The sequence below is a fragment of the Gavia stellata genome, chromosome 3 (genome assembly GCF_030936135.1).
Source record: "Gavia stellata isolate bGavSte3 chromosome 3, bGavSte3.hap2, whole genome shotgun sequence".
Taxonomy (NCBI): domain Eukaryota; kingdom Metazoa; phylum Chordata; class Aves; order Gaviiformes; family Gaviidae; genus Gavia; species Gavia stellata.
Window position 1 is genome coordinate 92,841,563 of NC_082596.1, and position 21,138 is coordinate 92,862,700.

Genomic DNA, 21,138 nt, shown 5'->3' on the forward strand with positions numbered 1-21,138 from the left:
AAGCCCATCTAATATGTCCTCAAACATTGTATGAAACCGTTGTGACTGGCTGACATTAAAACTAATTTTCTCTGCTTCCATTCTGTATTTGTTGAAACCTGCAACAGTTTTTCCATTATTTTATCTGGGATTTAAGTCAAGATAACTTGTTCTATTGCATAGTCCTCTGTCCATAGGTTTCTCACAGTACTTCTTTCTGTAAATACAATGGTTATGACACAGTTACTTTTAATTCTTACTTTAACATAACTTTTAATGTAGTATTGATTTCATAACCAAAATTGATAGTTCTTACCGTTAAGACAGTGTCAATGTGATAGGTTAAGAATTATCTTCCAGAAATCTAAACAGCATTAGTTTTAGGATTTATTGACTTTAGTCATCTGTTTGGATGTTTGTTAAATAGGAAACCAGCGATATTATATTTTAAATGTTTCATCTGAAAGCATTAGAAAATACCATGTTAATGAAACCTCAGCTTTTGTGTGAAAAAGAAATCAGGTCAGAAATATGTAAATACAGATAGAAAATAACCTTTTTTGGGGGGGGGAATGGGGAAATATTTGGGCAAGTATAATATCAAGCCTAGTTCACTGTTAATTGATCTCCAAGTTCACCTCCGAGTTAGTCGGAAGCAAAGCATGAAGATTATGGCAAGCACTGGTGTTGAGAATGACCAGTTTGAGAGAAGGAACACTAGTCAATATAACAAGTAATTGTGTAGAGGAATTGAGAGGTAAACTGTGGTGAAGGGGGAGAGATAGGGAAAGATAGAAAAAGCCTGGTCTGCCTTTGTGCTATGGGTGACAGCACAGTGGTAATAGTTGTGACTATAGATGGAATATTCTGTTTTAATTAAAAAGTGCCTCCCCAATGGAAAAGCTTTCATAATTTGCTTGAAAATTTGAGCAATGCAATGTTTACTTTTAGAAATAATCTCTAATACCATATAGTTTAACTAAACTCACGTATTTGCAAATACTTGATGTATGGGATGGGGGAGTAATGAGAAGTTGTACAAAGTAGTGAAAAAAGGCAACTATAAATTAAGAAAAGGAGTGGATAAGCAAGATATTATCATTAACCATTACTAGACATGGTAATAATTTGTCACTAGAAGTGATGAAAAAAGTTAGAATTTTGGGATGCTTTAAAATGAAAGAAATCCTAATATGATGAACAACAGTTGTATATACAAGAAGATGGGACTCTGCAGCATAATGGGTCTCTCCTTTATTAAAACCTTTGGCTTCTTTAAACTATTTTGAAATGTGCGCAAATTGTATTTTAGTTTTGAAGCTAAAGCGTTTGGCATTGGTCTGACTTGGTGAGATTTATAACCCTTGCAGCCTGATGGCTGATAAGGAATGGAGAGTGCCTTGTATGGGTTATGCAAATAGTGGTAAACAAAAGAAACATTTAAAGAGAGGACCAGGGAGAAAACCAGTGAAAAATAGATGTGAGAAAATAGGATCGGGATAAGCTAGATGGGAGCACACCAAAGGGAAGGCAGAAAGTGGATAGACTACAGACTGAAAGAGAGAAGGAAGTCCTCCCCCTGGAAAGTAGTTGTCAGTCGTCAGCAAATGATACAGAAAAGACATCTGCAGCATGGGAAGGAGTTAGATCACCTATCTGTGATTTTTTTAAATTTTTTTAAATATGGGTTATGCTTAGTTCTAAAAGTCATTTTGTGGTTTTTTAAACATCGTTCATGGTACTTTGTCCAACTAAACTGTGTTTAAAAACTAATCACAGCTTTTGAATCATTCAGGTGGATACATTCAGGTGGATACTTTCAATGTGTTGTGAATGGGACATTGAAATGCTAGAAAAAAGATCCCAGAAGTAATGAACAGGAGTGCTTTAATACAGCATTTCATTAAACTAAACTATTAGGCAAGCACAGGGACAAAAAACCCCATTTATTCTGACTCATAGACATAAAATAGGAGTTTAATTGAGAGTGACTGGGATTTAAGTGAACAAAAGGTTTCAACTGTGAATTAAGGGAAATAGATAATAGTGGATCTAACACATTCTATTAATAATTAGAATACTGCCTGTACATATATTGTAGGAGTAATATATACTCAAAATATGCACAGAGAAACTGGATTTCTCTTCTCATATTCAAATGTTGCAAGGATGCAAAAGTAAGAACTATAGCTATAAACTCATCCTCCTAGTTTTTACATAGTCAAGATATTTTAAATGTTATATATACACACAGTGTGCAAGCCATCATCTCTCAGCCTGCAAGTTTAACAAGAGTAAGTATATATAATTTCTGGCTGAAATTGTGCCATACAACTAAGAATCTCAGTTGCTAAATAATAAAATCATTTATATTGTAATGAAACTTGAACTTGCTGGTTATTATGTTTCAGTGGTGATTCTTAAAGTCGCAAATGTATTCATAGAAGTGTTTGCATACATTGTTCTCCTGCCTTGCTAGCGGTTGTTTGTTCATCTCAAAACACAGAAAACTGATCCAATTAGATGAGGTCTTTTTTACATAGCTATCACTTAGTGTGTGTATCGTGTGTATACTATGAAGTATTTCCTTCACACCAGAAAATAGGTATTTAAAATATTTAATCTTTGACTTTGAGTTTTTTAGTTTTCAGGATGGAGTGGAGACTGTTACAAAGCTTTAGTTTTCTGTCTCTGTCTTACGCTGGCTTTATGTGCAAAGCAGGTCTGTGCCACCTTCCTCCCAAAGGAATATTCCTGGCTGTGGTGTTATGTAGATGTAGACAGAAATCCTTACAGAAGGCTTAAATAGCTTGCAGGAAGAAAGAGTATAGAGAGTAGTCATCTCAGCCTGAAAAATGTGGAAAGTTGGTATGAAAATGCTAACATTAACAGCGATGTTGCAGTACTTGGGTTGGTTTTCAGTTTACAGCTGTTACAAGAGCAGGTTGGTAGGTTATGTCCTACCAACACAGGATTGTTCAAAATTTTGAACAGTTCTGGGAGAGACTATGTCATGCCTGTTTCATAAAGGCACTGGTTGAAATCTGTTGGTAGAAAATTTAGATCTACATAAGATTTGTGAATGAATTGCTTGTTCAGATGTACCACATACTTTTCCCCTCCTGCATGACAAGTCCTTGTTTAATCAAAGGTTCCCTGCCTCCTCTACCTTCTCTGTCAAAGAAAATCCATTCTCTGCAAAGCAGTAACAACAGTCAGACCTAGTGGTGGTTAGAAAATTTTTGAGTAGTGTTTGTTTTGCATGTAGCAGAGGTCGTTATGGTGGATCCATCTCGTACATGAAAGCAAATGCTGACATGCTAAGTACATTCCACATACTTTCGTATCCACCCACTCAGTACAGATGCTTCCCTCTTCCCACGCCAGCTTCCAAAACATTTCATCTGGGAGGAGGGAACAGATGATCTTACGCTGCCACCTATTGGTAAATGCCAGCTTGCTACCATGAGATAGGAAAAGACTTTCTGGAGACTTTGATATTTATTTATTTTTAAATGGCTTGTATGGAAAGGCAGTCCATTCCATCCTTGAATGTGATGGACTTGTTGAAACTTTCATCATAGCGGTGCATGTGGAAAAATCCTGAAACTTGCAGGAGAGAGATGCAGTGTGTAGTAGTACTTAGTCCTAGTTTTATGACATGAAAATATACAGTAACACTTGCTGCTTGTAAGGCTGATGCATCAGTTGCAGCTACCAGCCTAAAATATCTTACAGATTTCTCTTATCGCATTCAGCCATTTCTCAAATGTGGTTGTCATTTTGTTGTCATATTTCTGATAAACGCAATGCTACTAGGGAGTAATTGCCAGAGTGCATCCTTGTCTTTTTGCTGTTGGACAGACCTTTGTTAACACCTTCTGATTTGTTGTGTTTAGTCTACTCTTGTGTCCCTTATGCTGGTCTTCTTGCATGCATGATTAACACAGTACAACTGGTACAAAGCCTCCTTCGAAGAGTCTGACTGCTACCAGACACAGGGGGGGAGTGTACAGCAGCTCTAGCTGGAGCTTGTTTATGCTGGTTGCTATTCAGAATCTGTGTTTGTTTAAAGTTGCTCCTTTTGACCTACAAACTCCTGTGGAATTGAAGTTCAAGTTACCTTTTGGTGGCTGCATCCTGTTTTGGGACCTGCCTTTAATCTGCAAATATTGTCATATATGCTGAAAAGTATGCTATGAGGTTCTGAAACTCTGGGAGCAAAATAATCTTTACAGAAAAATTACAGCTTGCTAAGCTACGCTCGTAGTCAGGCTCTGTTCATTAGTATCAATTGCATTCTGTTGCTGTTACTGAATTGGGACTGCTTGGAGGCTGTGATTTACCCGTAGAAATTACAGCTGATCTTAAACCTCTGGAGAATATAAATGCTCTGTATATGCACAAGTTCTGTAGTAGAATTTGTAAGAGCCAATATATGCTGTGATGTTAAATCAGATTTCTTGAGTATCAGGCTATACAGAACCTAAGGTTTGGGGTATTGGAGGAGGGGGCTTGTATTGATGGGCACATGTGGCACAAGTGAATTGATTGTACCCTAAGTGGTTTGAGTCCAAAGTAGATGTGCATGCCCTTTATGTGGAAGCAAGGACCACTATGTCTAATACTGCATGACTGTATTAGATATACTCAAAATGTGTTTGAGGGAAGTAAAAGTGTATAATGGCTTGAAACCAAATTTATTTTTATTATAGTTCTCATGAATATAAACAGTATGTGAAATCTTAATTACTTCTATATTTAAAATTGTTGCTGATGGATGAATAAGACTACTTCAAAATGTTAACTTTAATGTTAAATGTTAACAGAACCAGATCTGGTTCTCTTGTAAACAAAATAGTCTGCCTAGCAGAAAGGACTACTATATAAATCCAATATGTGTACCTTTGCTGAAATCGTAAAGGTAGCAAAATATGTAGAGTTGTCAAGGATGGTAAACTTCTCTCTTCTTTTTCTGAGGTTTTCTGGATTCAGTTGGTGGTTCCCAGTTTCTTTTACAGTGATTGCTTTTGAATCGATGATTAAGTATTCAGAGTTGCTTCCTGAAGTGATTCTTGTATAACAGGCAAATCAACAGAAAAATGATCAACACTTTCATTGTGTGTTAGCATGGTCTCAGCCTTTGCTACTAGTTCATATTCGCCTCATAATGTTGAAATGAGTAAAACAGAAATAGTTTCTCAAGTCACGTATGCGCTTGTTTCTAAGTAAATGGCAAGCAAGTTTTCATGAGAACAACTTCCAAGGGCTTATTTAATTTACTAATGGAAGTTAATGAAACCAACTTGCGTCTATGTGGAATCAGTCTCTTTTTTAGATGCATCTGGCCAGATATTTTAGAAATACAGTTGCTTTCAGTTTGAACTTTTTAGTGAGCAGCTTGTTGTGAAGACAGCTGTAGCAAGTCATTCCAATCTCCCCATATCTGTTAGTGGAAAAACTACTGGTAAAATTTATGATAAAAATAAGGATACTGCACCAGAGAGTATAACATATTGTTAACATACCACACGCATTCACATTCATGTTTCTACTCTGTTGTGACTGTGTCTAAAATACATCTGCACAGATAAAAGCACCCATAAACACATTGCTAATTTGTGGTTCTACACAAATGCATCTGCTGGAGAAAAACTTCTAATAACTTTTCAATGCAGTCAGATATCAAACTGAAAAAACCTCTTTGTTTCTGTCCCACTGTCTGTGAGCAAAACTCATTTGCAGGAATTTATTACATCCCTAGCTAAATTATTGATCTTTATCTCTCTATATATATAAAAAAATAGGTGGGTTTTTTCCTCTAGGAATTGCTTATCTCATGCATAACCTTAAACTGTCATATATAGGTCTTACAATCTTGCAATAATAAGTAGCATTTGATAATGGTATATTTGTTGAGTGTGTGTGCTTTTTGTGTTATATCTGTTTCTTTTGGCTTCTGAGAAAATATTGAAGTCCTGAAAAATAGGAACAAAATTCCGCTTCTTATTGTGTGCGTGCACTTACATAGTGCTTGCACTGAAGGTCTGAGTCTCTTTTGAGGTAGCTGAAAGGTTCTTATTGGTTTTGGTTTTTAGCATTAAAAAATGTAGTTGACCACAAAAGATGCCACCACGCGTGGATTTAATATAAAAGCTTTTTTGGACAGCCATGCCATGTATCACATGTGATGCACTGTCCTGCAAATTCGTGTGCCTACAGGACACTTTTGACTACTTTGAGCAAAAATTAAGATATTATCTCAATGTCTTTAAAGGAAGGATAAATTGAAACTTTCTTCTTGTATCTATCAGCATTTTCTGCTCACTAACTGGCATTCGTGAAATTCGAGGTCATTGGTAACTCTGAATCTCATTACTTATGTTTATAAATTTTTATATTAACATTATCACATTTTCATTGAGCACAGAGAAATGTTGGCACCTTCATTTTTACATGCTACGTTTGGTTCTCACACTATTTTCCCTGTCTCTCTACTTTTAATGTCATCACTTTTTCTTGCATCTCTTTAGATTTTTTCCTTGCTTGTTTTTAAGAAGTATTGTTTCATGCCCTTGCTGTAATCAGGTGCTACTGATGAAAGACTTCTGTGCCATGTCATTATATATGTAGGTCCAATAGACAATGATGGTGCGAGATCACTTACAAGCTGTCAACCTGGTGACGTCCTGTCATTTTAAGGTTAGATACTGGTTCAGGGCTTGTAGAGAATATTCTTTCTTATTTACTTGGCTTGGTGTATTGATTTTTCTATTTAAAAGGTAGAGTTGACTTTTCAGTACAGTCAGCATTAGTGGTCCTGCATTTGAATGTTAGTAGTATCATGATAAGTTTGTCTAGTCCAATTTTCTGAAGGCAGCATTTCTTTAGAAGCATTTTGTACAGGCAACATTTGTCATGTGTAATGGTGAAAACAAAATGGTAAAATTAGTTTTACTTAGATTAGACTTCAGTCTTTTCTTTCACAATCACACTACATGTGTTTGTAATACCAGATTTAATTTCATGGCGAGATACAAGTTTAACAAATCATGTTCCAACAAGATGTGTTTGGGTTTTTTTATGTGACACACTTAATTGTAATCTGTTCACCAGAATACATCTCACTGAAGACATGAATATTCATTTTTCAGAGGCCGATTCCCTCAAAAAGATTTGGAGGCACTGTTTCCTGGGATGAGTGCTGATTTCACTAGTGAAAACTTTTCTGCTGCCTGGTACCTGATTGAGAATCATTCAACAACAAGGTTTGTTGCTATCATATAAACAGTTGTTTTAAATGCAAGTCACTTGATATTATTTCATTATACAATAAATGTGTTATTGGTTGTTGACATTTACAGTAATAGACCTGTAGTCTCTACTGCGTGTGATATTTCTGCTTGGCTAGAAACTTGAATCAATCTGTTAGCTCAGTGTAGTTATGAGGAAAACTTCAGTTTTAACCAGACCTGATTTATGGCCTTATTTCCCACCCCCCACCCCCACCCCCCCCCCGTGTCAGATGGAAGTTGTCTGGCTTCAGGCTAAACCCCTTTATGAACCAAGAAGTTAGGCAGCATGGCCTTGAGTGGAAACTCCAGGTGTTAACTTAAGTCATAACTAGAGGCTCAGAACAAGAGCACTGAACCGATGACTAAAACTGTTAGTAGTATCAGTTATCTTTTAGTCAACTCTTGTGGAAAATCTTATAGTAGAAAGAAGTTGGACAAGTGAGTAAGATCTTTGAGGTAAATCTCTTAAAATCTTGACCATTAACTACTCCTTCATTTTTAAATCTAGTTTGTAATGTGTACTTATATTTACATAACACATTCATGTATTTTTTGCATGTATAACTACGTTCTGAAACTTCTATCTGCTGGTGTTTGGATAATACTGGAAGCCATTTTTAGTAGACATGATGAGTCTTTTTCATGTTGTTTTCAGCTGGGTATTCTGATTGGCATTTTGAAGGGAAATACCACTATTAATAATTAATATCATTATTAATTTAAAATTTTTTTTGTTATCTAATGGTAGAAACAGGTGTGGGTTGGTATTTTTTGTTTGTTTTGCAGGGGGAGGGCAGGGGTGGTTTTGGTTTTAGGAGCTCCAGAAATAACCATTAATTTGCTTGGGAAATACTTTAATTTCATCTCAAAGTGATGGTAGATTGAAGAGTCAAAACAACAAGAGAACATTATTACCTTAATACACACATAGTGACAGCATCTTTTGAAATCAAATAACTGGAAGAGGAGTGATTCAAAATGAATTGTATCTACCACAATCTGATAATTTTGGGGATCATAAGGTTTTTAAAAAAGCTGAGGGGATAACAAAGTGAAAAAGAACAAACAGCTTTTGTTGTAACCATTTTAAAGAAATTTCCTTTACGTTTGGTTCTTGGACTGTTGCCATTTTGTTGCTTATTCATGCGGGCACCAGTGACACTGAGGGAGATGTAGAACAGATCAAGAGTGATTGCAAAGCCCTGGGGACAAAAATTAAGAACATGGCAGCCCAGGTATTATCTTTGATTTACAGATGAAGGGGGAAGGTTGGACTTGATGATCTTGAAGGTCTTTTCCAACCTAAACGATTCTAGGTAGTAGTAGATGCATCCTCTGTAGGTTCAGAGACGGCTAAACCACACCACACACCATTTTTACTTGTATAGCCATGGATCTATTACTAAAGAACAAGGACTGTGGGATGGGATTCATTTGAAAAAGTGGGGCAGGAGCATCTTTGCCAGCAGGTTTGCAATTTGATGACAAGAACTTCAAATTAGGAATATCAGGGGATGGTGATAGCAGCCTGCAGTTAAATAAAGAGACAGAGATCAGTGCTATGTGTATGGTTCAGTGATGGGATTGAGAAGGCTGTTTGGAATTACAAAACTGGCTGGAAGGGGCCAACCTCAAGGGCCTTTACACATTCACATATGTGGCCTGGGAAAAAAATAAGGAGCCAGAGCTCCACAAGTGGGATTAGACAAGCATATCACTGGAATAAAGTGGGGTAGCCCATATGCATGGAGTTCTGTGATGGATTGAAAGAGGCTTTCTGAGAAAGATACTCAGGAAAGAAGAGAGGGATCTGACCTTTGTGTGAAGGAACAGCTTGAATATATGGTCCCTTTTCTGGAGCAGGTAGGAGGATGGTTGAGAGCTTGTTCAAGAGGCTGGAAAGGGTGACATTGCAGTGGGATGAGGAGGTGAACAAAGTCTTCCTTAAGCAACTTGAAGTCTCCAGAGAGCAAACCCTGGTTCCTGTACAAGACTTCAACCTCCCTGATATTTACAGGAAGGAGATCAATCCAGGAGGCTTGTGGAGAGTTCTGGGAGTGACTTCTAACATAGCTGCTAGGCAGGCAACCAGGGGTGCTGCTTTCCTAAATCCGATTGTTGCAGGTGAGGCAGGGGATGTGACAACCAGTGGCAGCCTTGGCTGTGGCAATTGTGAAACAGTGGAGTGCAAGGCTCTAAGGGGTGTGGGGAAGGCAAGCAGCAGAGTACACACCTGGGGTTGAGCAATGGTAGTACAGAAGACAATCTGGTGTTTATAACATGCCATGAATACCAGTTGACTGTCTAGTACAAATCATCTTCTGGGTGTATCAGCAAGACTGTGTTATGTAAGATATGGGGATAATTATTCTGCTCGGTGTTATTAGAGCTGCAGTTGAAGTGTTCTGCCCGATTTTGACCACTGCTTTAAGAAAGATGAGAGCTGAGCCACAAAAATAGGAGTATATAAATACCTGTGGCTATATAGTTTGAATGAATTAGATGCTTTTAGAAAAGAAACAGAATTAATACAGAATGCATGTTCTGAAATACATAATGGGCAGTTCAAGGATAGCCGTCAATTGTTCTTCGTTTACCAAGAATAGAACAAGCTGTTTCAGTTTGCAACAAGGGAGATTTAGGTTAGATGCAGATTGAAAACAATATTAGATTGCTTAAGCCCTGGAACAGTGTAACTTGGAAAGCTGCAGAATCACCATCCCTGAAAAGTACTGAGATTTGATTTGACAGCTGTCTGTCATAGTTGGCTTAGGTACATTTAAGGATGCTGTGGATCCAGAAAATTAATTAAATTACTTCTTAGAACTGATTAAATTACTCTTTTTATCAGAATTACCATGGAATATGAACAACAGCATAATGTAATGGTTATATCTCTAACATGACAAGGTGTCAGTAAAACCACTGATTTTTCTGGTCATCAGTACTAGGAATTGACAACTTAAATAATTACGTTAGCTTGTATGGCCCCTTTTTAACTTGTACTATGCCAATGGGTCAGTACCTGAAAGTCCATTCTCATGTAAATTTGAAGCTTCCTATTAAGAAAAACCATTTTTAACACTTTGTCTAGTATCAGCTTAAGTTCTTCATCTGTCTTGGGGGAAAAAAACCCAACTTCCATCAATTTGTGTCTTTGCATGCCAACAGTTTCAAGTCATGGTCCCCTCAGTCCAGTGTAATAAAAAGATACTAGGTTTTGGTTTTAAATGAAAGCTGGTTTTTTGCATGTTAATTCAGTTTATATTGGTTTATAAAATCTAAATCTTAGCGTTGAAGGTGCAAAAGCTGTGTAAAACTCAACAGGAAGAATGACTCAAAGGGTGGGATGAATCCAATCATGTTTTGAATCTAATTATAAATAGCTTTTTAAATAAAGAAGCAGCAAAACTGTTTTTTCTCCTTCCCACTTCAAAATGTGTAGTCTTAGAAATATTCTGGAATTGTGTAATTATCTGCTGTTTTTCTGGAAACACACAGCAATGGTTTAGTTCTTGTGCTCTACATAACCTCAGGTATTGGGAGTGCTAAATATGTGGTGGCCTGACATTTTGGTTAGCTTATGTCTGGTTTTCCTTGAAGGAAATTCTTTTTAAGCAACCAAAATAACATCTTTTTTTTTTATTTTTTTTACCCTGGCAATATATATCCTGACAACTATAAATAAACTATTTAGACATGCTATTAGATCGTCAGATAACATGAAACAGTGCTTAAAAAGAGAACTGTACAGATTTTTGTTTGTTTGAAAATGCTCTTTGTAAGTACTACTTGTATGCCCAAATGGACCAATCCAGCTATTGAGTAATGTGATTTCTGTCCAGCAGATGGAAACAGGAAATAAAGCAAAATGTTGTGACATCATTAGTATAACAAGGAAAATGCCTGTAGGTGCACCAGTGTGGTTTTTTCCCAGCAGGTGGTGATAACCTTCTCACTGCCTGGGCTAAAGTTTGGTTTGTTCTCTTAATATGTCTTTTTCTACCACTGTTTAAAATGGACAAAGAGTATTGGTGGAACTACCTTATGTCTTAATTTCCTTACTTCATTGTTTCCCTCCCCTCTCTCAGGTATGGTGCAGTTTTTTGTTTAATTTTTTTTGTAGTAGGGAGATGCGTTTGGCCTGCAGGTAGGAGAAAAGACTTTAAGGATGAAAATCATGTGTTATATTTGTATTTCTGAGCTTGTTTGTGATAGAGCTTTTTATAATTAATCCAGTAGCATAACTACTGAGATCATATTTATCATCAACAAAAAAGATATGCAAGTAATGAAGAATTAGACAAGACATAAGACTTCCAAAATAATTGCAGCTGCTTGAAAAAAAAGAATGTGAAACCAAATGTAAACTGCCAATAATCTAGAAATATTAGGAAACTAAGATAAAAATAAACCTACCATACAAACAACAATGATGAGTTGGCAATTAATATTCTCCATGAAGTCTCTTTCAAAAACAATTCAGTAGACTACATTAAAAAACATACTTTCGTAAAGCAGGAATCTGTTCAGCTTTTCTTTATTTCTGCACTAATATTGTGTTCAATTCTGGACTGTATGTCCAAACCAACATAAAAATATTGAAGGAATTCAGAAACAGAAAATGAAAAAGGGTTGTGAACTAAGCTTCAGAGTTAAACAAAGGTTGTTGTTAAAGAGACTTCTAACATCCCAGTAGTTAATCTAGTGTACTAAGTGTAATGAATTGTATTATCACCTATTTAATGTAGTACAGACAGTTAACTAAGAGCAATATTGCATGTTTAGAAAAAATTTCTTGACTAATTTGTATTATAAAGAAGTCTATTCCATCACAAGTGGTAGGAGCCCTCCATTAGGATTAAAACTAAAAAAAACCCAAAAACTCTTTGATCTAAGAGTAAATTGTCGTTATAGAGAGGCACATGCATTAGCAATTATTCAGTCCTTAACAGTTTTTGCAAAAGCAGCTGCCTTTATTTTCCAAGTAGTTTGTTCTGTTTATTCATTAGCTGACCTTATCTGTTGTTTGAATGTCACAGGGGTTTTCTTGTTTGTTTTTCAGTTTTGATCAGCTCAAAATGGCTGTTGTGAATTTGAAGAAACAAGCCAATAAGAAAAATGAGGGGAGTCTAGCTTATGTGAAAGGAGGTCTCAGCACGTTTTTTGAAGCACAAGATGCTCTGTCAGGTAAAGATGCTTTGCACTTGTTAAATACAGTATAAAAAAAGACAGTATTTGCATGTATGGTTGAATTTAATATTAAAAATGTTGTTTTTCTTTGCCCTCTCTTCTAGAAGTGTACAATGAGCCCAGAATCTGTATTGTGTTGGTCACAAGCCTAGACTGGCTAGCTGATAGTTGTGGTATATTTGCAAAAGATGGCACCAAACCTATATTACAGGAATTGGAGGCATTTGATGAAACTGCTTAAGACCACAAATTCAGAAAATAGAGGAAATGTTAAACTGGAGAGAATATTAAGATGACTTACAAACTGTAGCAACATAAAACATGATTTTATGATGCCTTATCCCATAGTCAGACTGTAGTATTTATATGAATATTCAGTACACTGACTTGGGAAATCAGACAGCCTTTATATTCTGCTTGCCATAGGGAAAATGCAACACGCTAGTGAGATTAGCTTAGTTGTCTGTGCCATTTTTATATATATCTTTATTTTATATATATATGGGTGGGGGGGTGGGGGTGGCCTCCTAACGTGTAAAATGTCTCTCAGGTAAAAGCTCATCGTGGGTTGCCGTAGCCCTGTCTAGTTAGGGACTGTGCTGGATAAGAAAGTAACAGTGCTGGGCCATCCCCTATAGGTTTGATATTTACCACTCTGTTCTACATAGCTACTGTATACTGCAGGATTATCACTCCTGATGATTGATCCTGTGTTATGGGTACCATGGAGTAAGAAAACTTGTATCTACTCAGCCAAGCTAGCACTTCGTTGGCCTTAGGAACACTCCTTTTGGAGAAGTACCAATTTTCTCTTAACCCACTTGCAGGCCATTCACTGTCTGGTAGCTGCTTCCATGTGTCAGGGAAAAGGGAAAGTAGTGCTGTCTCACCTGGTGGTCCACCTGTATTCCTGCCCCAAGCAGATTAACCTGTGACCTGCCCTTCAGATGACAGCATTTTCAAAAGTGGTTGATAGCTTTTGGCTACTTGCCTAATTTGGTAACTTTTAAGAGAACTTTTTCCACAAGTGCAAACACATGTGCTTTGGTAGGGAAGACCTCTTCATGAGACATCTGAACATTCTTCCTGTGAAGAATCTTAACTACTAAACATCTGTATTACCCCACTCAGAGTTGACCTGTTACTGATCAGTTTTGGAAAACCTTGGCCTAAGTCTAGGTAGGTTCAATAACAGAAGAGAAGTATTAAAGGATTTAGTAGAAATACTAAAGAATGTGGTGGTAGTCATAGGAAAAAAACACTAAAAATCATCAGTATTTGGCATTCTTTAACTTTTAAGCTGAGTTTTTATTAAATACTAGGAAAAATGATAATAGGCTTTTTCTTTCTAAGTCTTAAATATCTTGAAAATGTTGAAATCCTGATTTTTCTTAAATAGTTCAAAATCCTAAATAATCCTGAACAAATACTGAAATGTGACTTATTTTTCACAACCAAATCTGCTTTGCGTATAGAATATGAAATATTCTAGAAGATTCAGAGTTCTGTTTCCAAACGGTTACTGCTATGGATAAAAAGTAGTGCTGGTGGACATGTGTTATCTTGTAAGATTATTTTTTGGACCAGCAAAGACATAGTAGGATTTACAGAAAGCTAATGCAAATCATAAATGTTGTGAGGTTTTAGAAAGACTGAGCACAACTGAGTGATTTTTCTCTTGTTCCGTGTATTAAAGTGTAGGCTTCTTGCCTTTGGAGACTGATTTCCTGGTAAATGAAGAGGTTGTAGAGCTAGTAGGAATGTAAAAAATATTAATAAAATAATAATAGGGAAAGTAAACTGATTTATTTCACCAAATACTATGTTCTCAATTAAAAAAAAAATAATAGCTGTAATGTTGTTTTGCATCTCTTATCATTTTCAGTGTTATTTTTACCTAAAATTAGAGTTTGAGTGCAGTCCTTTAGGTAAATTATGAACTCAAAACTTGGGATGACTCATGTGGTTCTTGGTGCCACTTTTTGTCTGTAAACAAAATGGCTTGGTTTTGTCTTCCTCGCAGTGATCCCCCTTAAGTGCTCAAAAGGAAACAGACTTGTAGCTTGTGTTGTTGTAAACAGTGAATTAAAATAGTACTAAGAAAGAATGGCTTGATGCTATTGTAGAGGAAAATTAGAGACTTGAAGTCTTAATCTCTTATAAATTCAAAGCTATAACACTAGAGTTCAAGGGACTTATCAATACAATACTTAGTTTTTAGATTCTGAAACCAAATTCTTAATGAGGATGTGGTGCAGGTCACAGCTGCCTTCCGTAGCATTTTCATATGCATTTCTCTGTTGAAACTTCTGGAGTGTGTTTAGTTTTTCCAGTCAAACCCCCCCCCCACCTTATTGCATATGAATTTCACTTTTTAATTCAGCTTATTTGCCCTTTCTTCCCCCTTATGCAGAATATTTTTGAGGGAGTGTAGCTGGAAAAATTGCATAACTTTTGAAAAACTTGAACCTGTGATAGGTATGGTCAACAGCTAAATTGGATGTAGAGAGGCTTCCAGTAGCAGCAAGAAAAAAGGTTATCTTTGATGCCATCATCCAGCCCTCCTGCCAGATGTCAAAGCTTTTCTCCAGAACATTTTGTCACTACAGTTTTCTCAAAGGAAAAATGACAAGAATTAAGCGTAAGCATTACTAGCATTGTTCTAAAGAGACAGCTCAGATGCAAAATTTAAAAAAAAAAAAAACCAAACAAACAAAAACCCCATTAATTTGTAGGCATGCAGTTATGAATTTCAAGCTCTTCTGTTGGAGAACAGAAACCCCATTATACTCCAGCTATACAGTGTTTGTGCAAGGTAATAAAATGACACTTTTCTATTCTTACACATGTAAGGGTGAATTTGTGTATCTTATTTTCTACTTTAAAAAGGTGCAACTAGAATTTGTATGCATTTAAAGAAACCTACATGAAAAATAGTTTATATTTGAAAGCTGAAAGATTGTTTCAGCACAAACTCTTAGGGTACAGCCGTAGTTCTGCAAACTTTCATTATTTGCTGTTGAGCATACAACTGTCACAGGTGAAAAGTGACTTAAGGGAAAATCATTGTTGAATACATCTAGTCTGTCTTCCAATATGATTTAAATTTCCTGAGCTGCTACATTTTGTTTTGGGGTTGGTGGTGTGTGGGGTTTTTTACTCCTGTTGGGAAGACTTCTAAAATCTAATGCATTTTCTGAAGATACATTTTTGTTGATGGGTGAAAATTTATGCTCTCGCTTTCCCCTTCAGATATCTTAGAACACATCTTCTAACACCAATGGTTATGTTTTATAAACTGTAGATCCCTTCCGTTGTTGTAGAGTGGAGCCATCTGCATATGGGTATTTCTCCTAGGTCTCCCTAAATTGGTACAGGATCTTACTTTTTTGTAGGAGGCCCGCTTTAAGAGGTATAACAGTTGCTTTACCAGGTACTTCATCTATTTGCACATCTGTTTATACCTGCTTTTTCTAACTCATACACTTCTAACAATGTTTGTTTCAAATACATGAACTTGATCTGGGAAACCCTGAATTACTGATTATGGTGCAGCTTTTTTCATTAGCTGGGATCAGTAAGATCAGTCTGATCTTAAGTGTGCTATCAGACTGTATGACACATTCAAATGAGCATTAATATATTAACAACTAAAGAATGAAAACCATAAAATGCTATCCTGAGATGTTTATTGTATTTTGTGATGTAGAAACTGTTTACTAAGAAAATAGGAGGTCAGATAGGCCGGAACTCTTGCTTGTTTGGTTTAATTTCTTGGAAAACAGAATCACCGTACCAGATCCTCGTGTCTCTCTGCCCGTTAGCTTGGCTGACAGTTTGACAGTGACTTTGTTGTAGAGGGGATGTTCAACAGGAAGTTTTTGTCAGCTGAAGGGAGCTGTAAGCTGAGCTGAGGGGAACTGGGCTCACCTCAACTTGACTCACTTGTCAATGTTGGGGAGTTCAGCTGATTTATTTCCCATAATTCTAATTGCAACCTAGAAAATAGCATTCCTGAAAGGAGTGCTGTTTATATACTTGTCTACAAGTTGTGTTTTATTCTCATGAGCAAGTCATGTCCCACACAGAATTCTTTGGAAAGCTAGAAAATTAATTTACTTTGTAAAGAGCACTTCTGAAAAAGCATATTCAAAGAGCCTTAGGCTGCAGAGTTTCTTTTTAAGTGAAGGGGAAAAAAAATAGGGAAATTGCCACTTCAGTAGCTCAGTTATGCAAAACCATGCAAGTATAACATCCATATTGGCAAGTAAAGAAGATGCTGTGGTGCCTTTGAAAAACAGATATGTTAAACTCAAGATTTAGATTTGATTCTCTAGTTTGTCATGGCAACAGTTCTTCTTGTGCAGTTACAACTACAAACACATTTTCCTTGATTTTCAGAAAAAAAATTGATACAAAGGAAACACTTTTACCGATTACAGCACTATTCCTTTTTTCCCTTTCCACTCCTGTTCAGTTATGTGGCCTATGGGAATGCCAGTATGATGGGGAACTTAGACCCTAGTTGGGTTTTTGTCTAATACCTTAATTAATACATATGCTAGGATAATGTTTACTTGGCTGAAATGATCTTGTATCTGGTCAATACCTGTTTTTTGGTTTTGGATTGTGGTGGTTTTTTCCTTCCTATAGAGTACTTTTACACTTCATCCCCTAAGACCCATTCTAGGATGAGCATGTCAGTGATCCAGGATCTGATTCAGTATGAATAAGCATATTCTGTTGCCATTCTGTCTGTTCAATTAATTTTCTCAAACTAAAACAAAAGATACCACTGGGTCTATATTCAATTCTGAGTCAGACTGGGCATTTGAGAAACTAAAAACTGATGCTTTATAAGTGTCCCTTTGCTTCTGGCTTTTGAGGAGTTATGTTGCGTTTGAATTTAAAGTGAGTACATATAGCCAATTTTTCATTAGTGATTCTGTATGCAAACTAGGCTGATGACTGACTACCTTTGAAGTGGTTTTACAGTGCTAGCTCTTACCTCAGTTCACTCTCATTTTGTCTTTTTGTCCAATAAAATGCTAGTCCATGACTGTTTTTGCTAGGTAGTATGGCATCGGACTATTATACTAGGTTTTGCTGTTGTCACATTCCTGTTTTATAACATATCTAACTCACAGTTTTGCTTTACTTTGATTTCATATACATTTTCCCAAATAGTATGAATTTATATTAAACATACAGATTTGAGTAAATCAAATTCAACATATGATTACTACCTAAATGTTATGCAGGTGACTTGAAATGGTGACTTGAAATGGCTAGAGCAGCTGTGTTGAGTGCTTTGTGTGGTGTGTGTCTGTTAATGTTATCTTCCTCATCCCACTTCAAGTGATAGAATATAGTCTTTGCAGGGTAAGAACAGCCTGCTATTATAGCTAATAATTTTCAATATGGTAATTCATAGAGATTAAGAAAGAACAGGGCCATGGAAACAAGCTGGCAAGGATAAACTAAGATGCTGCATGTATCAGGCGTGTATCTAACAGCGTATCAGTTACTTCAGAATAACAGATTACATGCATGTATGTGCCCCACAGTAGATGCAAGTTAGATTATTTCAGTTTAAGAATTAAGATCATGCCTCCAAGTAGTCATGAAGCAATAGCTGATGTGCTTTATCCTCACTGCCTAGCTTTCCAAGTGGATGCACAAGTTTGAAGGCTTGAGGTATTCTTGTGCTACATCTACACACAAAAGCTGAATAAGAAGCAATTGCACTATCATTGCTACGTATTTTGTCCTTATGTTTATGGGCCTTCTCATGTATGCACAATGAAAAAAAGGCATGCTGATTTAAGTTTGATTGTTGAGAACTTGTGTTCTGATCTTGTAGTGCTAGATAACAAAGGGGACGTTGCAATGATCAATGTATGCTGAGAGAGAGATGACCTGACAGAGAAGTGCCAGTAAAGTATGTAAGTGGTGGTAGCTAGTCTAGTCTCAGGTGGATGCTTCCTGTTTATGCAATGGCTGTGATCAATTTCTGTAGCAGACCAATTATTATCTTAATGCAACTCTAAAAAAGCAAAAGTTATGTGATCATGATTGATAAAAAGCTCAAACTTCCCTTTCATTCAGGTTCTAGCATAGCATTGTCTAGGGGGTGGGTTTTTTCAGTGTCTTGAGCAAGAAACGGTCTGATTTGAAAAAGTGTGAAAAAGCAGGAGTTGTCTCAGTCCATAGTGAAACTTACGTGCCCAAGCCTGTACCTGGTTTTATGCTGACTGCTCATATAGCTTCTTTTTAAATCAGTAATTGTTTTAGAGATGTAAGCTAGTTACTAACAGAATTTATCCAAACGGATGTAGTCACAGCAGCTTTTAGCTACTGTGTGGCTGTCATGTTTTATGAATTTGTGTTTTTCAGGTAAGTTAATTTCTTTTTGTTTGCATTTGAAAAATAGTAAAGCATCAAAAAGATGATTAGGTTTGCAATTGCAGTTTGCAAATAGCAAATATTGCAGTTGATTGCAAGTGTACAAAAAATTACCTACAGTTAAATTTGAGCCAGGCTTGACCTACAAGCCATAAAACTGGCTTAATTTCATGTTACGTCATTCAATTTGATTTCCATACCACTTTTAAAGTACATGCAACATTTAAAAGCTGCTTTTATTTCTACCATTAGCTTTTGTAGATCCAGAAGGTTAGCACTGTGTCAGTAGAAAGAGAATAGAATTTCCCATACTCTAAAATTCTGAAGTATCCTGGCAAAGGCCTGAGTCTGGTCCTGGAATTTTTAGTGGATCCATAAGCAGAATAATAAAATATGTTTTCCTGTCTATTTTGGAGATATTTGCCTAGAAATGTCACACTTTCTTAAGTATAAACTAGTGTGAGAACAAAGTTATCAGGCATCACAATGTTGTTGGACTACAATTTTTGGTCTTTTATTTCCATATAACCTCTCCTCCTAGCACTGTGCTTTAATTTTTTTGTATCATTTTAAGTCTGTCCATTTTCTTTGATTGTTTTTTTCCCCTGTTGGGTAAGCAAGCTTGAAAAAGTAAATGCTAGAGAAACAAAAGACAAAGAGGCAATTAAAGACAATACTACACTTACTTCAATATTTTGTAATTTTTGCTTGGATTGGCAATGTTTACCAAAATAAAGCCAAGTTTGCAAATTGCATTGCAAAAATATCTAGAAATCTCAGGGGGGAAAAAACCCAAACCAGACAAAAAAACCCTTAGCAGTATTGACTATTATCCATAGTAACAAACTTTAGGTTTGTTAAGTTTTCATAGTGCAATGTATGACCAGCTCTGTTCATGACATGCTGTCTTTATGTATTGATTTGCTCGTTATATACAGCTATGCACTCCTGTTGAATCCATTCAGAAGAGTTTTTACCCTACATAGGAGTGCTGTCCTGATCAATAACCTTCTCAGGTTTTGTGCAAATTACAGAAAATGGTTAATCTTTTGATAAAGGGAACCAAAGGCATTTTTATTCATGCGTTGGTGTGAATCCTGGCTGCATGTTAACATGTGTTCTTCATCCCTCCATTACTGTGCTTTTGGTGTCAAGTTCTTTATAGTTACCACATCAGATCTTCAGAAATACTTTGCTGAGTCAGTCTTTCCTTTTTTGTACTTTTTCCCCTTCTTATTTTCTGTATCTAAGTGTTTGATTCATTTCAGATACTTTTTTTTCTTGTGGAAATGGGTAAGATTTTCAGATATACCAAATGCATTTCTAGCCCTCTTTTAATCAGAAAATGGTAGAAAACTTGCATCTATATTGCTTTGAGGTAAGTTAGGCTAAGGAAGCTTTGAAAATACCACTCTTGCTGCCTATCTCAAAATATGTTTATAAAATGTCTAACAAGTAAATCAAGAATGAAATTTGCAAGTCAAAAACTACATGATCCTGGCAAGTGTGGTTTAATTTGTTAAATTTACAGTTGCCATGTAGAAAACCATATCCTTACTTAGATTAAATAAAATTGTTTTCAACACAAGCAGCAATGAATCAATTGCAGTTTATTTTACTACAAGGCCTGTATTATGGCTTATTTGCCAGACTGAACATTTTGCATGTGTTTTAACCAACAATAACCAATTCTGAAATATTTAGTCACAGTTTAGAGACTGTGAGCTCTAACCTTAGTCTGTTGACTATTATTAATTAGTATCTCATTTCAGCTCTCAAGTTTGCAAACCTTTAGATATTCTGACTTAGCTGGGAAACTTATACACTTACTGGCAAAGTGATACAAAATACAGTTAATTTTCTGACCTTAGTTGAAGCATCTAGACCTAGCTTTTCCTTGTCTTTATTGTATGCTTCTTACAGTAAAGATTCTCAGTAATGGTAAACAGGCTGTCCTAGGTTTCCAGCTGCTGTTCCAACTTGTATAGTTTGTATCAGGTAAGTCCAGGGTGACTGGCAATTCAAGAAAAAATCCTGTCCTTCCTTTATTACTTCAGGCCTTCAAAGACTTAAAATTTTCTCCTTGCTCTTTACTGCAGCCAGTGATGAGTTAAGGGTATGAAGTTGCATTTGAAGTTAATCTTAACTGCTGGCTACTATAAGAGGTGGAGGCTGGCTTTCCACATGCCGTTGGCCATATGCTCCTTTCTCTTCTCGTCTCAGCTGCAGTACTGCAATACAAGGTTTAGACAAGCTCACTGATCAA

General features: G+C 36.3%; 1 protein-coding gene across 1 annotated transcript in view; it reads left to right on the forward strand.

Moving 5' to 3' along the window:
• The window catches only part of EXOC2 (exocyst complex component 2), a 124,265-nt gene that overhangs the window by 15,713 nt on the left and 87,414 nt on the right, over positions 1-21,138 (forward strand). The window contains exons 5-6 of the mRNA XM_059836331.1: positions 7,134-7,247; positions 12,340-12,464. Of these exons, the coding sequence (XP_059692314.1) occupies positions 7,134-7,247; positions 12,340-12,464 (239 nt within the window). The remainder of the gene's footprint in view (positions 1-7,133; positions 7,248-12,339; positions 12,465-21,138) is intronic.